The sequence below is a fragment of the Bos javanicus genome, chromosome 23 (assembly GCF_032452875.1).
Source record: "Bos javanicus breed banteng chromosome 23, ARS-OSU_banteng_1.0, whole genome shotgun sequence".
Classification (NCBI taxonomy): domain Eukaryota; kingdom Metazoa; phylum Chordata; class Mammalia; order Artiodactyla; family Bovidae; genus Bos; species Bos javanicus.
In genome coordinates, this window is record NC_083890.1 from 6,433,256 (window position 1) to 6,449,702 (window position 16,447).

The 16,447-nt window shown below is 41.2% G+C and overlaps 1 protein-coding gene across 19 annotated transcripts in view; it reads right to left on the bottom strand.

The window, feature by feature from the left end:
• MLIP (muscular LMNA interacting protein) overlaps positions 1-16,447 on the bottom strand; it is a 295,821-nt gene that overhangs the window by 154,244 nt on the left and 125,130 nt on the right. Inside the window, exon 1 of one of the 19 annotated variants that reach the window (XM_061397833.1) lies at positions 14,988-15,139. The exons of 10 other annotated variants lie outside the window; for them this stretch is intronic. Coding sequence is in view for 8 of the 9 variants with exons in the window: in XM_061397828.1 (XP_061253812.1) it covers positions 5,372-5,470 (99 nt within the window). In the remaining variant the exon portion in view is untranslated. Of the gene's footprint in view, positions 1-5,371; positions 5,541-14,987; positions 15,140-16,447 lie in introns of those variants that run through there. 8 more of the 19 variants (XM_061397828.1, XM_061397829.1, XM_061397831.1 and 5 more) reach the window with 8 other exon arrangements.

Sequence of the window (16,447 nt, forward strand, 5' to 3'; positions counted from 1 at the left end):
CTACCAACTCTACTCTGGCATCACAGAGGTAAATGCGGCTGGGGAAAAAGTTACAGGACCATGCTTGCTGGTTTCACTTAAGATGAGTGGCTCTGAGCCTCAAGTAGGTCCTTTCATACTACTCTATAATCTTACTATGTTTTTTATTAGACTATGATTGCTTTACAATGTTATGTTAGTTTCTACTGTACAATGAAGTGAATCAGCTATGTGCAAATATATCTCCTCCCTCTCTGACCACCCTCACACTCCACCCCCGATCCCACTCCTCCAGGACATCACAGAGCACCCAGCCGAGCTTCCTGCCCTTTATAGCATGTTCCCACTAGCTATCTATGTTACACAGCATAGCATATATATGTGGGCTTCCCAGGCGGCTTGGCGGTAAAAAATCCACCCACCAATGCAGGAGATGCAGGAGACATGGGTTTGATCCCTGGGTCAGCAAGATCCCCTGGAGGAGGACATGGCAACCCACTCCAGTATTCTTGCCTGGAAAATCCTTGGACAGAGGAGCCTGGTGGGCCCCAGTCCATGGGGTCACAAAGAGTCAGACAAGGCTGAGCACACATGCATGCAGAGTGTATCTGACAATCCTAACCTCCCAATTCATCTCACCCAACTCTTCCCCCTCCATATGCGTATGTCCGTTCTCTACATCTGCGTCTCTATTCCTGCCCTGCTTTTCTCTATCTGGAAGAGAAAAACAAATATCAGATACCAACATGTCTATGTGGAATCATACTATACATTGATAGATCCAGAGCCCATTTACTCTGCCACGCACAGAGAAAGCTCACATCTTCTCTGCTCTCTGCAAACACCTGCATCTGCTTCTCACTCTGAGCTAAAAACTTTGTTTCCCATTTCACTGAGATAATTGAAGCAAACAGAAGAGAACCTCCAAACCTCTCATCACAGCTTCTAGTCACCCACCTACATCTTTGTCCTTTTATCGGACCATCAGTCCTTCTATTCCACTGCTACTAAACCAAACCTCACGTGATTACATTGCCTTCTATAATACTTTCATTTACTTAAGATCTTATTAAATGCCTACCAGGTGCTAGGCTTTATTTTAGGGCTTGGTGATATGAACAAAACCTCTACCCATTCTCGTGGGAGGGAGACAGGAAGCAAAATAAATAAGATAAAGGTAGAATTTTCAATTGAGCTAAGTGCTATGAAGACTAGTATAATACTCCACAGGAGAAAAAATGATAGGTAAAACTTGGGTTGGCTATAATTTAAAGGAAAAACTTAGAATTTGCTGAAAAATTAGATGTGAGATGCAAGAGGCAGACAAGAGTCAAGACATACCAAGTTTTTGACCTGAATAACTGAAAGATAAGAGATAGTCTTCATAGAAGTGAGGAAAATAAGAGGTGGCACTGGTTTGAGAATAAAGATCAAATTTGATATGACAAAAATACATCCAACAGGAAATGTGGGGATAGGAGAAGCAAAGTTCAGAGCAGAGTCTGTGCTGGAGATAAAATTATTAGAGTTGTTAACCTATACATGGCTTTGAAAACCATGAGACCAAATGAGATCACCAGGGATACAGACACAAACGGGAAAAAAAGAGGTCCAAGGCTGAAGCATCCAGGCTTTACCATTTAGTGGCCCAGTAGCTGAAGAAGAACTCGTAAAGGTGACACTGGATTTTAAGATAAAAATAAGCCTGGAACATCATTGACAGCAATAAGAAAGAGGCCAGACCATGAATAATAAAAGGATCGACAGGCTATTGTGAGAGTCCAGCCCAAATGTAAATCCAAGAATTTGTCATGAAAGAAATTTGCTTGGTTGCTGGATAATCTCTCCAGGGATGCTCAACTGCCTATCATAGGAACAGAGAAAGTGAACTGTAGCATTTATAGAACTGATGTTCAGAGTTGGTTCTGGCAGAAGAATGTTGTGCATGTCAGGAAATTGAGAGCACCAATGAGAGAAAGCAAAGGGTCAGCCAGGGAGCTCAGTGCAGACAGGAAGAAGGGGGACCTCACTCTAAGAGACTAGCAGGCTCTATGGCTGAGAAATCAGATCTGAAAGCACGGTGGGTATTTGGGAGAACAGTGGGGGTCACAGTACAGGATGCAAGAGAGAGCTTGAGATCCGGTAGCATGGTAAGTCCAGCTGATTATCAGTTCTAGGCTTATAACCAGGTACAGTTAGGATTCGGGTTTCTAGAAACAACACACATTCCTTAAGGAATAAAAAATACACAGACCAACCCTTCTGAGCCAACTATCATTTTTCAATATTATTTTCTGCCTTTCAAAATAATTGTCATTATTCCTCCATAACAGTCAGGTCACAATTCTCAGGTTGTAGTTTATCATGAGAAAATAATAAATCAATGGAGTTAAGCCTGAGTACTTGAGATGAAAAAACAGGAAAGGCACTGAGCCTGTGAAGGTCAAGGAACTGGGAGACAAGAAGGCCAACAAGACTCTAGTTGTGACAACAAAAGCCACGCTGGGACTGCAGGGCTGGGCTGGAGAAGACAGTACGGCAACACTGCACGAGGCAAGGGTCAGGTGTCACCAGGATCAGCTGACACTTGGGACAGGAGATTGCTAATCAGATTTTGTGTGTGTGAACACACAATCAAATAAAGAGAACTAGATACCCTTGCAGGAGATTTCACCAAGTTATAGATGGTCTAACGAACTAACTCTGGACCACTTACGGCAGGATACAACTTTCTGGTAACCATTTTCCTGGGCTCCAAAATCACTGCAGACAGTGACAGAAGCCATGAAATTAAAAGACGCTTTCTCCTTGGAAGAAAAGTTATGACAAACCTAGACAGCATATTAAAAAGCAGAGACATCACATTACCCACAAAGGTCCGAATAGTCAAAGCTATGGTTTTTTCAGTAGTCATGTAGGGATGTGAGAGTTGGACCCTAAAGAAGGCTGAGCGCCAAAGAATTGATGCTTTCAAACTGTGGTGCTAGAGAAGACTTCTGAGAGTCCCTTGGACTGCAAGGAGACCAAACCAGTCAATCCTAAAGGAAATCAATCCTGAATATTCACTGGAAGGACTGATGCTGAAGCTGAAGCACCTGATGCAAAGAGCCAATTCACTGGAAAAGACCCTGATGCTAGGAAAGACTGAGGGCAAGAGAAGGTGGTGACAGAGGATAAGATGGTTGGACGGCATCACTGATTCAATGAACATGAGTTTGAGCCAACTTCGGGAGATAGTGAAGAACAAGGCAGCCTGGCATGCTGCAGTCCAAGGGGTCACAAAGAGTTGGACACAACTTAGCGACTGAACAGCAAACCAGAAAACTAAGACACCTCTACCTTCTGGAAACAACGCATATTCCTTAGGGCATAAAAATTACACAGCAAATCCTCTGAGCCAACTTTCATTTTTCACTATTATTTTCTGCCTTTAAAAATAATTGTCATTATTCCACCATGGCAGTCAGGTCACAGTTCCCAGTTGGTAGCTTATCACCTGAAAAATAATAAAGCAATGCTTTCCTTTGTAGGAGGAGACATGAGATCCCTCATGAGATTCGGGGAGTCCAGTAGCCTGTATCAGTGATACACAATACAAGACCCTTTCCAGAGGGATTTTTTTCTAGGAAGGTTTCTTTACATGACTAATCTCATCAATGTCATGATAGATGGAGAGAGGTTTTAGCAAGGAAATCACTGAGGGTAGCTCAGATAATTTATCACAGAATTTCATTTGGGTAAGAAATAAAGACAGTCCTTTAAGAATCAAAGAAGAGGTGAAACTGACTTTGTCCTTGGGTTCTGTAGGCCTGTCCTCATCTCCCCACAGAATGATTACAGGTCTACTTTAGGTTCTATCTAGACGAAATTTAAACACTAATCTATGAAAGACTTCAATTCACTTCCCTGTGGTTACAAAATATGTATCACTTTTATTAACAATAAGTGGTTTTACTTTCTAAAGCATGTACAATGACAAAAATTTACTTCCCCAAAAGGCTTGCTACGTAAGTTCCCAAAATACAAATAGAACGTCACTATTGATGCGTCATAAACTATTGACTTTTTAAAGGCTAATAGCTACAATTTTAGTGAATAAAATGGAAATGTGATACAATAAACACGGATGCTTCAATGAATAAGGTGTGCTTTTAGAAGGATGTCCTCAAAGGAATTTCTAAAAGTAACCATATGTTGACGATGAAAGCAACTGAAAATAAGTAGAATTGTTTCCTTCTCCTTTATTGCTGTATTTTCCTACAAATAGCCACAGCCTACATAAAAGTTCTTCACCAGGTAAAAAGAACATTTTTTGAGAATTTTTAGTTGAACCAATACATAATATCATCAAGAATAACATTAAAAATGGAAAATCCAATAGTATTAAAGGCTTATTCATCTTCCTAGGTTACTGTCAGAAGATCACAGATAAATTCCTGTCCACACATGTAACCTCAGATCGTCCTCAAAAAGGGGCAATGGTTTGGTATTTGCTTTTAAGCTGAGAGTACAATGTTGGCATGTGGCTCTTTTCATCACATTTCCGTACCATCTTCTTATCCTACCACGATGCACAGAGTTTTTGCACAGAATTTAGTTGGAAAGGATTTGAAATTATACTAGCTATGCTATACAACAGGCTGCTTGACTGCTGAATCCCTTATTCGGGAAAGAAAAAGAAAAATTTTGCTGTTTACTGCACACCGTGGCCAGGTTCCAAAAAGCCCAGAAGTGAATCGCTATGGTGAGATGAAAAATCATTTCCCACACAAAGCAGAAACAGATGCATGTTAATATCACTGCACTGGTTAAATGCCAATTAACACTTTCCTTTGTCAGCGTTGTTTAAAAACACATCTCCGTTCTTATCCTTGGGAAACTAGTTTAATAATAGAAATTAGAGCTGAAAGGATGAAAAGCTTTCCCTAAATATGGTTTCAAGCACTTGAAACTCTGAGACTGTCACCTTCTCACCGGCCAGCCGACCAATAATTTAAGACACTGCTTTCCCTCATGCCATGCGGGCTGAGTGTTTCTTTGCTCAGTTTCCAGGAGCAATGCCTTCCTTCCTTCTCTTTCTCGAAATGCTCTCTTCTTCTGATGTTGACACCCACACTCACAGATGGCCACTAGCCTCTTATTGAGAAGAGACAAGACAGGGTGTCAGCGCTTACACTCCACCAAGGACCGTCCTCAGCATCTTCTTCGGTTGCCAGTAAGCAGCTTTGCTCTATCTGCTCATCCTTTCCACTAACTGCCTATAACATTTCATTTTGACATAGTCAAATTTATCTACACCCGGGCATCTCTCTCACAAACCCTCTTGCAGCAAACACCACAGTGCACAGCCTTTCAAAGTTCTCGAAAGCAGGAAGGAAAGCCTTCCTTTTACCTGGGGTGTGGTCTGCACGCTCCCTGCTAAGACGCACGAGTTCATTTGGAAGCAATTGTTCCCGCAGTCCCTCGGAAGCCCCTGGGTTTCTGGAAGCATTGATTCATCCCATAAGGGAGTGAGCAAACCAATGAGTGAGGTGGGAAGGGAGCCGCTCCCTGAAACAACACACACACTCGCAGGGAGAAAAGAATTCTAAAAAGAGGTAATGTGGACTCCTCCCTGAACAGAAGAATTTTTGTCAGCTCCAAAGAGCAGATTCATGCTCAGACAGTTTTTAGATTTGGAACTTCAGGAGAGGTCAGATTGACTGCTGAAATGGAGCCAGTAGAAGTAAAAAAAAAAAAAAAAAGAATTGCCACCTATATGCATTTCCCTTTTCTTTTCATGCACATAGTCCAATTAAACATTCTGCAAAAAGAACAGAGGAGCCAGATTGTACAGCAACAAGAAGCTGATTGAAGGGCCCGCACAGCTGACAATCTCAGCAATCAGTTGGTCACACTCGCTGAGAACATTTAGAGGCACAAATACACGCAAACACTGGGTCTAAATAAAGGACGAGAAAACACACAGCGATTCCTTCTTAAAATCAGTAGCTTTAATTCTTGGTCCTTGGCATGTACGTAGTGAGCAATGCTACACCAGCATCGGCAGTGACTGAAGTCTTGCTATTAACCAAATTTGCTCTCAAATAGAGCTTGGAATCAAAAATCTGTCAAAACAACATTCCAAGGTTCCTGGAAGACAGTGAGTGTCCCAACTGCAGAAAACTTCCAAACTTGACACGTGGAATTGATCGGCATCTTCTGTTTTTGTACTTCTATTTTCTGAGTATTGGTTTTTCTCCAAATCTGTAATATCTGTATTTGTGCTTTGGCGATGCAAGTTGTTCTGTTGCAAGAGCTGGTTATAGACCAAAAGCTCTGGGAAGGAATGAAGGAGTTATTTTAGGGACCTAGATTATACCACTTAACATTTTCCCTGCTTATCAGAAGCCCGAATTTGTGGAAACACTACAAGTAAAACAATTGTCGAAAGTGATGCTGGGGAAAACTAGCACGTTGGGGAAAACTACTCCAAATAACCTAGTACTTGTTTTTCAGGCAAGGCTTTATCAGGGCCCCTCCTGCAGTGGTGGGGAGGAGAGCAAATGACAAGTTCCCATGTCTGCTCTCTCCCTGAGGAGGGGCAAGCATTCCTCACACTGGGAGAGGGTACGGGTGTGTCCAGGGATTGGGTCAGGGGACTGGCTTAGGTGGCCTGCCCATCCCTCTGATGGTGTTGCCTTTTCATACTCTTGACGGGGTTTTGAAGGCAAAAATACTGAAGTGGTTTGCCATTCCCTTCTCCAGTGGACCACGTTTTGTCAGAACTCTCCACCATGACCCGTCTGTCTTGGGTGGCCCTACACAGCATGGCTCATAGTTTCATTGAGTTAGACAAGGCTGTGGTCCATGTGATCAGATTGGCTAGTTTTCTGTGATTGTGGTTTTCCATCTGTCAGCCCTCTGATGAATAAGGATAAGAGGCTTATGGAAGCTTCCTGATGGGAGAGACTGACTGTGGGGGAAACTGGGTCTTGTTCTGATGGGTGGAGCCATGCTCAGTAAATCTTTAATCCAATTTTCTGTTGATGGGCGGGGCTGTGTTCCCTCCCTGTTGTTTGACCCAAGGCCAAGCTATAGAGAAGGCAATGAAGATGATGGCGACCTCCCTCAAAAGGTCCAAGAAAGGTCTGTCTAGTCAAGGCTATGGTTTTTCCAGTAGTCATGTATGGATGTGAGAGTTGGACTATAAAGAAAGCTGAGCACTGAAGAATTGATGCTTTTGAACCGTGGTGTTGGCGAAGACTCTTGAGAGTCCCTTGGACTGCAAGGAAATCTAACCAGTCCGTCCTACAGGAAGTCAGTCCTGAATATTCATTGTAAGGACTAATGCTGAAGCTGAAATTCCAATACTTTGGCCACCTGATGCGAAGAGCTGACTCATTGGAAAAGACCCTGATGCCGGAAAAGATTGAAGGCGGGAGGAGAAGGGGCCAACAGAGGATAAGATGGTTGGATGGCATCACCAACGCAATGGACATGAGTTTAAGTAAACTCCAGGAGTTGGTGATGGACAGGGAGGCCTGGCATGCTGCAGTCCATGGGGTCACAAAGAGTCAGACCTGACTGAACAACTGAAGTGAACTGAACTGATGGTGTTGCGTGCAGGAGATATGTGCAGTATTCTACTTTTGCTCCTGACACCGAGGTTTTTTGCTCTCAGCTCTTCAGAAATGGTAGTTGGGTTTTTTGGTCTCTTTGTATCTTTTGTCCAACATTTGTCCAAATTGCACATACACACATTATGTTTAATACCATACAGTTTAATGATCTAAATTTTTAAAGTGAATACTGTAAGACATCAGAAAATAAATTGTGCCTTTTTCTATGCAAGGTGTATTTATGGATACTCAAGAGACTATACCGCCCTCTTGCCCTCAAAGAGCTTACAGTCCAATTGAGAATATAAAACAGGTATACGAATAGAGATGCAAAGTAAAAAAGAAAAGAAAAATTCCCATACTGCAGTTCTCAAAGTTGATACATAAATCACTTGAAATCATGTTAAAATGCAGTTTCTTAAATATCCTGTGACAAACCACAATGGAAAAGAATCTGAAAAAGAATGTAAATATGCAAATAACTGAATCACTTTGTTGTACAGCAGAAATTGTACATTGTAAATCAGCTATATTTCATAAAATATTTTTAATGCAGTTTCTGACTGAGGAGATCTGTGGCCCCAGATTTGACATTTCCCACGAGCTCCCAGTGGTGCCTACCTACTGGTCTGTGACACTATGAGTAGCAAAGACTTAGAGGAACTTTTGGAGGGTGGTGAGATCACAGTCATCTGGGGTGAGTAGTTCAAGGATAAAGAAACGTTCAGGCTGGACTTAGAAGAATTGGAGCCTTCCTGGTGGCTCAGATGGTAAACTGAGAGAGACTCAGGTTTGATCCCTGGGTCAGGAAGATCTCCTGGAGGAGGGCATTGGAACCCACTCCAGTATTCTTGCCTGGAGAATTCCATGGACAGAGGAGCCTGGAGGGCTACAGTCCATGGGATTGCAAAGAGTCAGATGTGACTGAGTGACTAACACTTTCACTTTCACTTAGCAGAGCAGGGGAGTGAGACCTCTGAAGATGAGGCAGAATAGCCCTTATTTCAGGCAGAGAGACAAGCTTGAGCAAAGGCCCCTATCAGACCAGCAGTAAGCAGCAGCGAAAGTTACTCAGTCGTGTCCGACTCTCTGCGACCCCACAGACTATACAGTCCCTGGAATTCTCCAGGCCAGAATACTGGAACGGGTAGCTGTTCCCTTCTCCAGGGGATCTTCCCAACCCAGGGATCAAACCCAGGTCTCCCACATTGCAGGCAGATTCTTTACCAGCTGAGCCACCAGGGAAGCAAAAGAATACTGGAGTGGGTAGCCTATCCCTTCTCCAGGGGATCTTCCCGACCCGGGAGTCGGACCCAGGAATAGAACCAGGGTCTCCTTCATTGCAGGCGGATTCTTTACCAACTGAGCTTTGAGAGAAAGCCTCAGGGTGGGCTGCAAGGCATGGGGCTGAAGAGTCAGACAACCCACTGGCTGGAGGACCTTGGGTGGGGTAGTTACAGGACCTCTCAAAGGCTCATTCCTCCACCAGTGCAACGTGGATCAGAATAGTGCTTATTTCACAGGGTTCACAGAACAGTACTTATTAAATTCCGCATGTAAAGCTTTGTGCCAGGCAAATAATGTGTGTTACTGCTGTGAGTACTATTGTTACTCAGTAGAACCCAGGTCTCCTGCACTGCAGCAGATTCTTTACCCTTTGAGCCACCAGGGAAGCCTGGTAAGTAGCGTACATCAGAATAAAGGCAAATAAGGCTACAAACATAGGTTCAGTGTGGATCATCAGAGACCTTTTTTTAATATACCATTTTAACCTTTACAAAGTGTACAGTTTAGTAAGCACATTAAGGACACTTACATTGCTGTGCAACCATCATTATTAATCATCCACAGAACTTTTTTCATTTTGTCAAATTGACGTTCTGCTCTGATTGAGCAATAATTCCCCATTCCCCACACCCCCCATCCCCAAGTAACCACTGTTCTACTTTCTACGTCCAGATTCATCTCTCCTCTTCTTTGTAGATCATCAGAGATCTTGAATTAAGGTGTTTTGATGTTATTCAGTAGGGAATAGGAACAAAGATTTGTATATATGAAAATGTATATATTGGGTTGACCAAAAGGTTCATTCAGGTTTTTCCATACCATCTTATGGAACGAACCTTTTGGCCAACCCTGTATATGTATATGATTTTCCTTGAGTCATTTTACAACATGAGAAACAATGACATTAATCCATTATTTTGCTATATATGCACATATTTATATAATATATATATCATCGTATACGTATATACCACATATACATAAAATTCTTAATTCCTAATCCCTACTGAATAGGGTAGCCTCAGCATATCCTAGAGACCACACTCATCTTCACGTTCTGTCCTTTGTCAATGGTTCATAAGTTTATTCCACATGAATTCAAACAATCAGGAAGCTCTTTTCCAAAGTCTCATTCTGTCCTTCCCCCTCTGATCTTTCTTTTTTTCTCATTCCCTCTCCCAAGCAGAAAGCAATATTTAGACATATTGGTATGATCATATTTGGGAGAGGAAATATGTTATCCCCTATCCTTTGCCCTATTTGAATTTTTCCTTGAGTCATTTTACAACATGAGAACCAATAAAATTAATCCACTATTTTGCTATTTTCTCTGTGTCTCTTTAATCATTTTCTTTCCCTTGTTTTATTAATAATTGTTGGTATTATAGAGTATTTCTTATATTGATGGAAAACATAATTTTTTACTTAAAAAAAGCATAATAGCCATGCATTATAGTAGCATGCTTCAGTCATCTGGCTAGTAACTACATACAGCCTCCCAGAGCACATGTATCTAGAAAAATTTCTATAGAAACCATCCTCAATGGAACAGAAAGTGATGGCACCTCATCAAAAAATAGGCCTCAGTCGTGGATGATGAAGACCAAGTGAATTACTGACACAGGATCAAGGCTGGGAGGAGGGGAGAGTCTAGCCTCCAATTACAACTACTGTTTTCTAGAGATAAGAAGGTCACCCAGGGTCTGCCTAAGACCATGAAGCATTTCACAAACATAGAGTTTTAATGATGTCTGTCTTACTAAAGAACACAAACTGTTCTGTTGAATAATCGATTCCCAAAAGAAAGTGAAGTTTGTTGAAGTTTGCAACCGGCAAATACAATCCAAAATTCTCTTTAAAATCTGGCCTTACTGATGGCTGAAGTAGGGCACCCTTCCCACTTCTTAACTATACAGATATTACTGCAGTACCTTCCAGCCAAGAGACTCTTAAGGTATTGCTGTTAAAACAAACCGTATAGAACAAATAGTCTCTCTTCCTGACATGGGAAACAAATTTGAGGAAAACAATAGACGTATCCAGAAAAGTTTGCTAAGAAACATGTAAGTGATCAAACAAATCCAGCTTCTATTTACTTCTTCATAGCAGGTGCTACTATTAAAATTAATATATAGCCGGACTTCCCTGGAAGTCCAGTGGTTAAGACTTTGCCTTCCAGTGCAGGGGGTACAGCTTTGATCCCTGGTCGGAGAGCTAAAATCCCACATACCTCACAGCCAAAGAACCAAAACGTAAGATAGAAGCAATATTGTAACAAACTCAATAAAGACTTTTAAAAATTGATATGGTTATATGTATTGGGAATTCTTTAGTATCTGGTTCCCTGATTGGAATGAAAGCACTAGAACACTGGGAAATTTCTATTTTTTTCCCTGCTGTATCCCCAGCATCTAATACAGGAACTATCACGTAGTGGAGGCTCAATAAATGTCCATTACATAAATGAGTGACCATATGCATTCATGAGCGTTGTATGGAGGTCTCAGAGAGGGCAAGAGAGATTTCCGTGTTCAAGGAGTATAGCTGTTAGGGAACCATTGACCGAAACCACCTGCCTTGGCCAAGCACAATGAAAACCATTTCCCTGAGTTGCTTCACATCAGGAGGTATCCTGATAAGGAACACGCTGTGGCTACAGAACACTAACCAGGGTAATTTGGGAGGGGCACAAAGGAGGGAGGAGACACAAGCCCATAATATGTCCTACCAACCTCTCAGAATCCTTTGCACTGATTTCCATCTTGGCTGAGAGACACACCATCAGGAAGGACTCTAAGTCAGACCAAATATGGGCCAAGCAAGATGACTGGCCAGAGACAACCTGGAAACCAACCCCACTGCCATAAACCTGGAGCCGCGAGCCACGTGGCAGAGCAGTTCTCCTGGGTTCCCTGACCCTGCTTCTCTCCACCTGGGCACCCCTTCCCAATAGTGTCTCTTGCTTTGTCAGCGCGTGTGTTTCCTGGGACAGTTCATTTTTGTGTTTAGACAAGAGCCCACTTTCATGCCCTGGAAGGGCGCCCCCTTCCTGCAACACAATATGAGTGATTTAATCACTGTATAATTTTGCTTCTTTGAAGACAGATCAGATATAAAGACAGCAACACCCGATGCCAAAGCTGTGAATGTTTTAAGGATGGATGCAAGGAATCAGCATCCAAAGGGTGTGTGAGGGGCCGGGGTTCTTGGAGGAAATGGAGAAGCTTCTCTGGTCTAGATCACTCCTCCCAGTCTTGGCTGCCGTGGTCTGTCACCCTGGCCACCCCACATGCTCCACCCACTCATCACAGAACAGATTGTATCCTACATATACTGTGTATAAATACACCACTTAACAAGTTTTATGTGATGCTATTCTTGGTGCTTAATATAGATCATCTCTTGAATTTCTCACAACAAGCCAGCAAGAGAATTATGATGTCCATTAGATGAGTAAGAAAAATAAGACTCAGGGAGATTGAATTACTTGCTTAACCAGCATAAGATGCAATCAGATTTTAAACCTGGTGTGCCTGGCTAGAACCCAGGTTCACATGGACTCTTATTTGCTAACTGCCTCTGCCAGCCTTAGCTTAGAAATACTTGTTTACAGAAAAGTGATAAGAAAGGTTCAGGAATCAGTAGCCAGCAAAGATTTTGTTTTTAACAACATTAAAGAGAATTGGGCTCAGATGAACATTTTCCCCAAGCCTCCAGTATTCATTCCCAAAATGTGGCCGGCTACACACGGACTTTTCTACCTTTCATCACTGTTATTCTCTTATTGTTTCCATGTAGTTCTATATAAAAGGAATGCATCATTATTTTGCATCATACATAACTTTAAATTGGAAATGAGATAACAGCAAAAAGTCAAATTGTATTGGTACAAATGCTAAAGCTATCTAAATTTCAATATGGATAGTGCAGCACAGACTCAGAAAAATATTGTTGAATGATTAAATCTGTTTATGACAAGTATTTCCTTATATTTATAAACAATATTTATCTTCAAAAATATCTAGAGTAATGTGTGATCTCTGATGTTTTATACCTTCAATATATTAATTCTTCTGATAATATTTATTTTTGATAATATCTAAAGTAATGTGGGAGCCCTGGCTTATGGTCTACACCATCAATGTATTAATTCTGCTAATGGAAAAAATGAAACGTGGAATCAGATTCCAATAATAAATCTACTAATTATTAGCCGATGAAAGCATGTAGTTACTTTAAATCCAAGAACTTGTGTTTCTCCATCTATACAATGGGCATAATAAAGGCATCCAAATCTCAGAGGGTGAATATGAAAATTAAAGACATATTTCATACGTCTCATGACATATAAGACCCCAATGTTTGGCCCCACACAAAGCAGGCGCACCATAAATGTTAATTTCTCTCTTTCTTTCTAGGACAGATGAAATGTATAAGATTTAACAAAAATCTCTAGTGGATACAGTCTCAGAATATGCCTGCGTTTTCTTGCAGTGTCCTCTGTTTTCCCCTTAATGTGTTCACTCCAAAACAAAACAGGAAGGCATATTTTAATCATCCTCATCCTTGTCACTGTCATCCTAAATATCTTTTACAGACCCTCTGACTTGCCAACAATTGTTGAAGACTGGATTCACTACGAGTTCCAGAACACTCCAGCAGCATGTTAACAGACCCAACATTCAAGGCTGTTTCTCCTACAGAATCAATCACAACTTGGACAGAAGGTTTGTCCTGAAAGCCCATATGCAGAGTAATTGGCTGAAAAGATGCCGGTGAATCAAAGCACTTTGGGATGATCTTTCCTTTTGATTTTAGGTTTGACACCATAATTTCCACAGAGGCAAAAACCAGCCGATGGCTACAGTAGCCAGTATATTCCCCCAGGATGGGACGTGTCCTGGGCCAACACTGCCAAGTAGTCTTCCATGAAGACAGTCATTAATGATGGCTTTTTGAATCACGACTGCATCCCTGGTACTTAACCTTGAGGAGACACTAAATGTTTGTTTGTTGGGTGAATTCATTAATAGTGCATGCCTACCCTACAGAAAAGGTCAGAGACAAAGGTGTTAGGGGACAAGAGTAAAGAAATAGAAAATCAAAAGCAAAGCTTTTCTCCCCACGACTGACCTCATTAGAGGTAAGACAGGAGTTACTGTAATTTAGCCTTCCACTGTCACTTGTCTGACTACATCGCATTATATAATAGAATGTTTCCTAGGTCAGAAATGGCTAGCATTCCAAATGCGGGATGTTAAGAGGCAACACAGGAGATAATACAAGGAAAACATGTTTCTTAAGTGTCTTCTCTGTGTGCAATGAAGTACTACACAGCAGGCAAGAAGGAAAAATCTCAAGTTAATAAAATAGATCATTTTAAAGTAATTTATACATCATGAAAAGGAAACTGAAATAGCAACTATTTACCCCCCCCAAAAAAAAACCACTTTACCTACTTTTCAAATTTGTCCAAAAATTAGAATGAAGAGACTATTAAAAATTTGCAATGGCTTCCTTATTTCCATAAGGAAACTAGATTACCTAAATGCACAGGGATTTGGGATACTTAAATGAAATGATACATGAGACATTTCCACCATATGATAAACTCTCAGAAATGATCAGTTGTTGTTGTTCCTGTAGGCGTGCCCAAAGTAACTAGCAATCTAACATTAAGTATACATTTAAAACCAAGAAATGTCAGTTCTGTAATCATTTTAAGATTTCAAAAAATACACTATTACTGAATATATAATCCTAAGTGCTTTTCTTTAAAATCAGTATTTTGAGTTCTTTTTTTTTTTCCTCTGATCAACCTTTACTATTTTTTCTTGCCTTTAGATTTTTACATCTGTACAGACAGTGAAACTCTCCTCCCACTAATGATTTTGCTCACTGATAAGTCTGCATGGAAAGGCAAATCTATTCCCTTCAAATCTGCCTATTCTTATAACCAGCAGATTCTAACCAGAAACACTTTTCAAGAGTTTTTCTGGTTTTAAATACCACCATACTATTTTATTCTAAAATCAAACTATAGGGTTCCTGGTAGAAATATTTTAAGAATCACTTCTCAGTATTTTGAAAACACATATTGACGTGAATAAATCCAGTTACCTGAAAAGGTTAAGGATGCTGTAAGGCTGTCTTCTGTAAGTCTTAGATCCCAACAGGCTGCACGTGTGCATGGTGGGCAGTAACATGTATATATAGAGAGAGATTTTTTTCAGATCAACATGTGACTGTGTAGGCGATGTGAGCCTTCAAACTATGCAAAAATAAGTTCTAGAGGTTCTAATGACATTCAGCTGAACAGTCTGTAGGCATAAAGGAATCTGAGATACACAAAAAAATCATTATTCCAGTGCATAGTTATTAAAATGTTTTGCTGCAAAAAGAGAATGCCCTCTTTCTTTCTGGAGACATTTACTAAGGACCATAAGGTATCATTTCAAGGCTCGCAACAAGCTCACCATAAAAAATGCAATATATGTTTTCTTAATATTTTCAAATTTCACTTTAATTTTTAAACTATTTTTTCTTTAAAAACTGACATAGGAAAAAATCAAACAAAATGGATTCCTCTTCAAAACAGATGTTTAGGGAAAGAAGAATGAATAATCACTAAGTACCCTTAACAATTCCTATGAAAATGGATGTGGGATTTTATCTCAGAAAATAGAACCTCTGTGGACTCTTGCCAACTCATTACTTTTTAAAGAAACTGTTGGCTTTTCCAGACTCTTAACCATGAGCTCAGCAGCCAGACTTCAGGGCTTGGGTCAGAACTCTGCCACTAAATAACTGTGTGTGTGGCTTTACATAGATGACTCAATTATCTCATCTGCAAAATGGGAATACTCAGAGTAGCTACCCCATGGGATGCACATAAACCCTTAGAACTCTAGCATTCAGCATGGCCTAGGCAATCCATAAATAGTCACAGTTACAATCAACCATTGCTAACAATAGAACAACCATATAGAATTTAAACCCTGGTGGCTAAGATGATAAAGAATCTGCCTGCAATGTGGGAGATCTGGGTTCCATCCCTGGGTGGGGAAGATCCCCTGGAGGAGGGAATGGCAACCCACTCCAATATTCCTGCCTGGAGAATCCCATGGATAGTGGAGCCTGGCAGGCTACAGTCCATGGGGAGGCAAAGAGTCAGACACAACTGAGCGACTAAGCATAGCACATAGATTTTAAATTATTAATCCATTTTTTTCCAACCTTCCTCCACCCATTTGCTCATCCTATTTCCAACACTTCTAAAGAATGAGTAGCCTCTTACTGCTCAGATCATTGACTTTTTTCTGAATGTCTGAGTTATAGACATTGTTGGCTCTTTTCACAGTCAGAGAAGTCTTCCTCTGGGTCTCTCGGAGCCCTCCCCACCTGGTTCTTCCCCAGTCTCTCCTCTGTTTCTCCTGGCCCAGAAGAAAGAGCCCAGAGACTCAAGCTTCCTCTTGCCTCTGCCTGATTGCCTCCATCCAGAGGGTTGCCCTCAGCTCTCACGGTTTCAACCCCCACTGGCACCTCCATCGTAGCCATCTCTCCCCGGCCCCAGCTCTCCT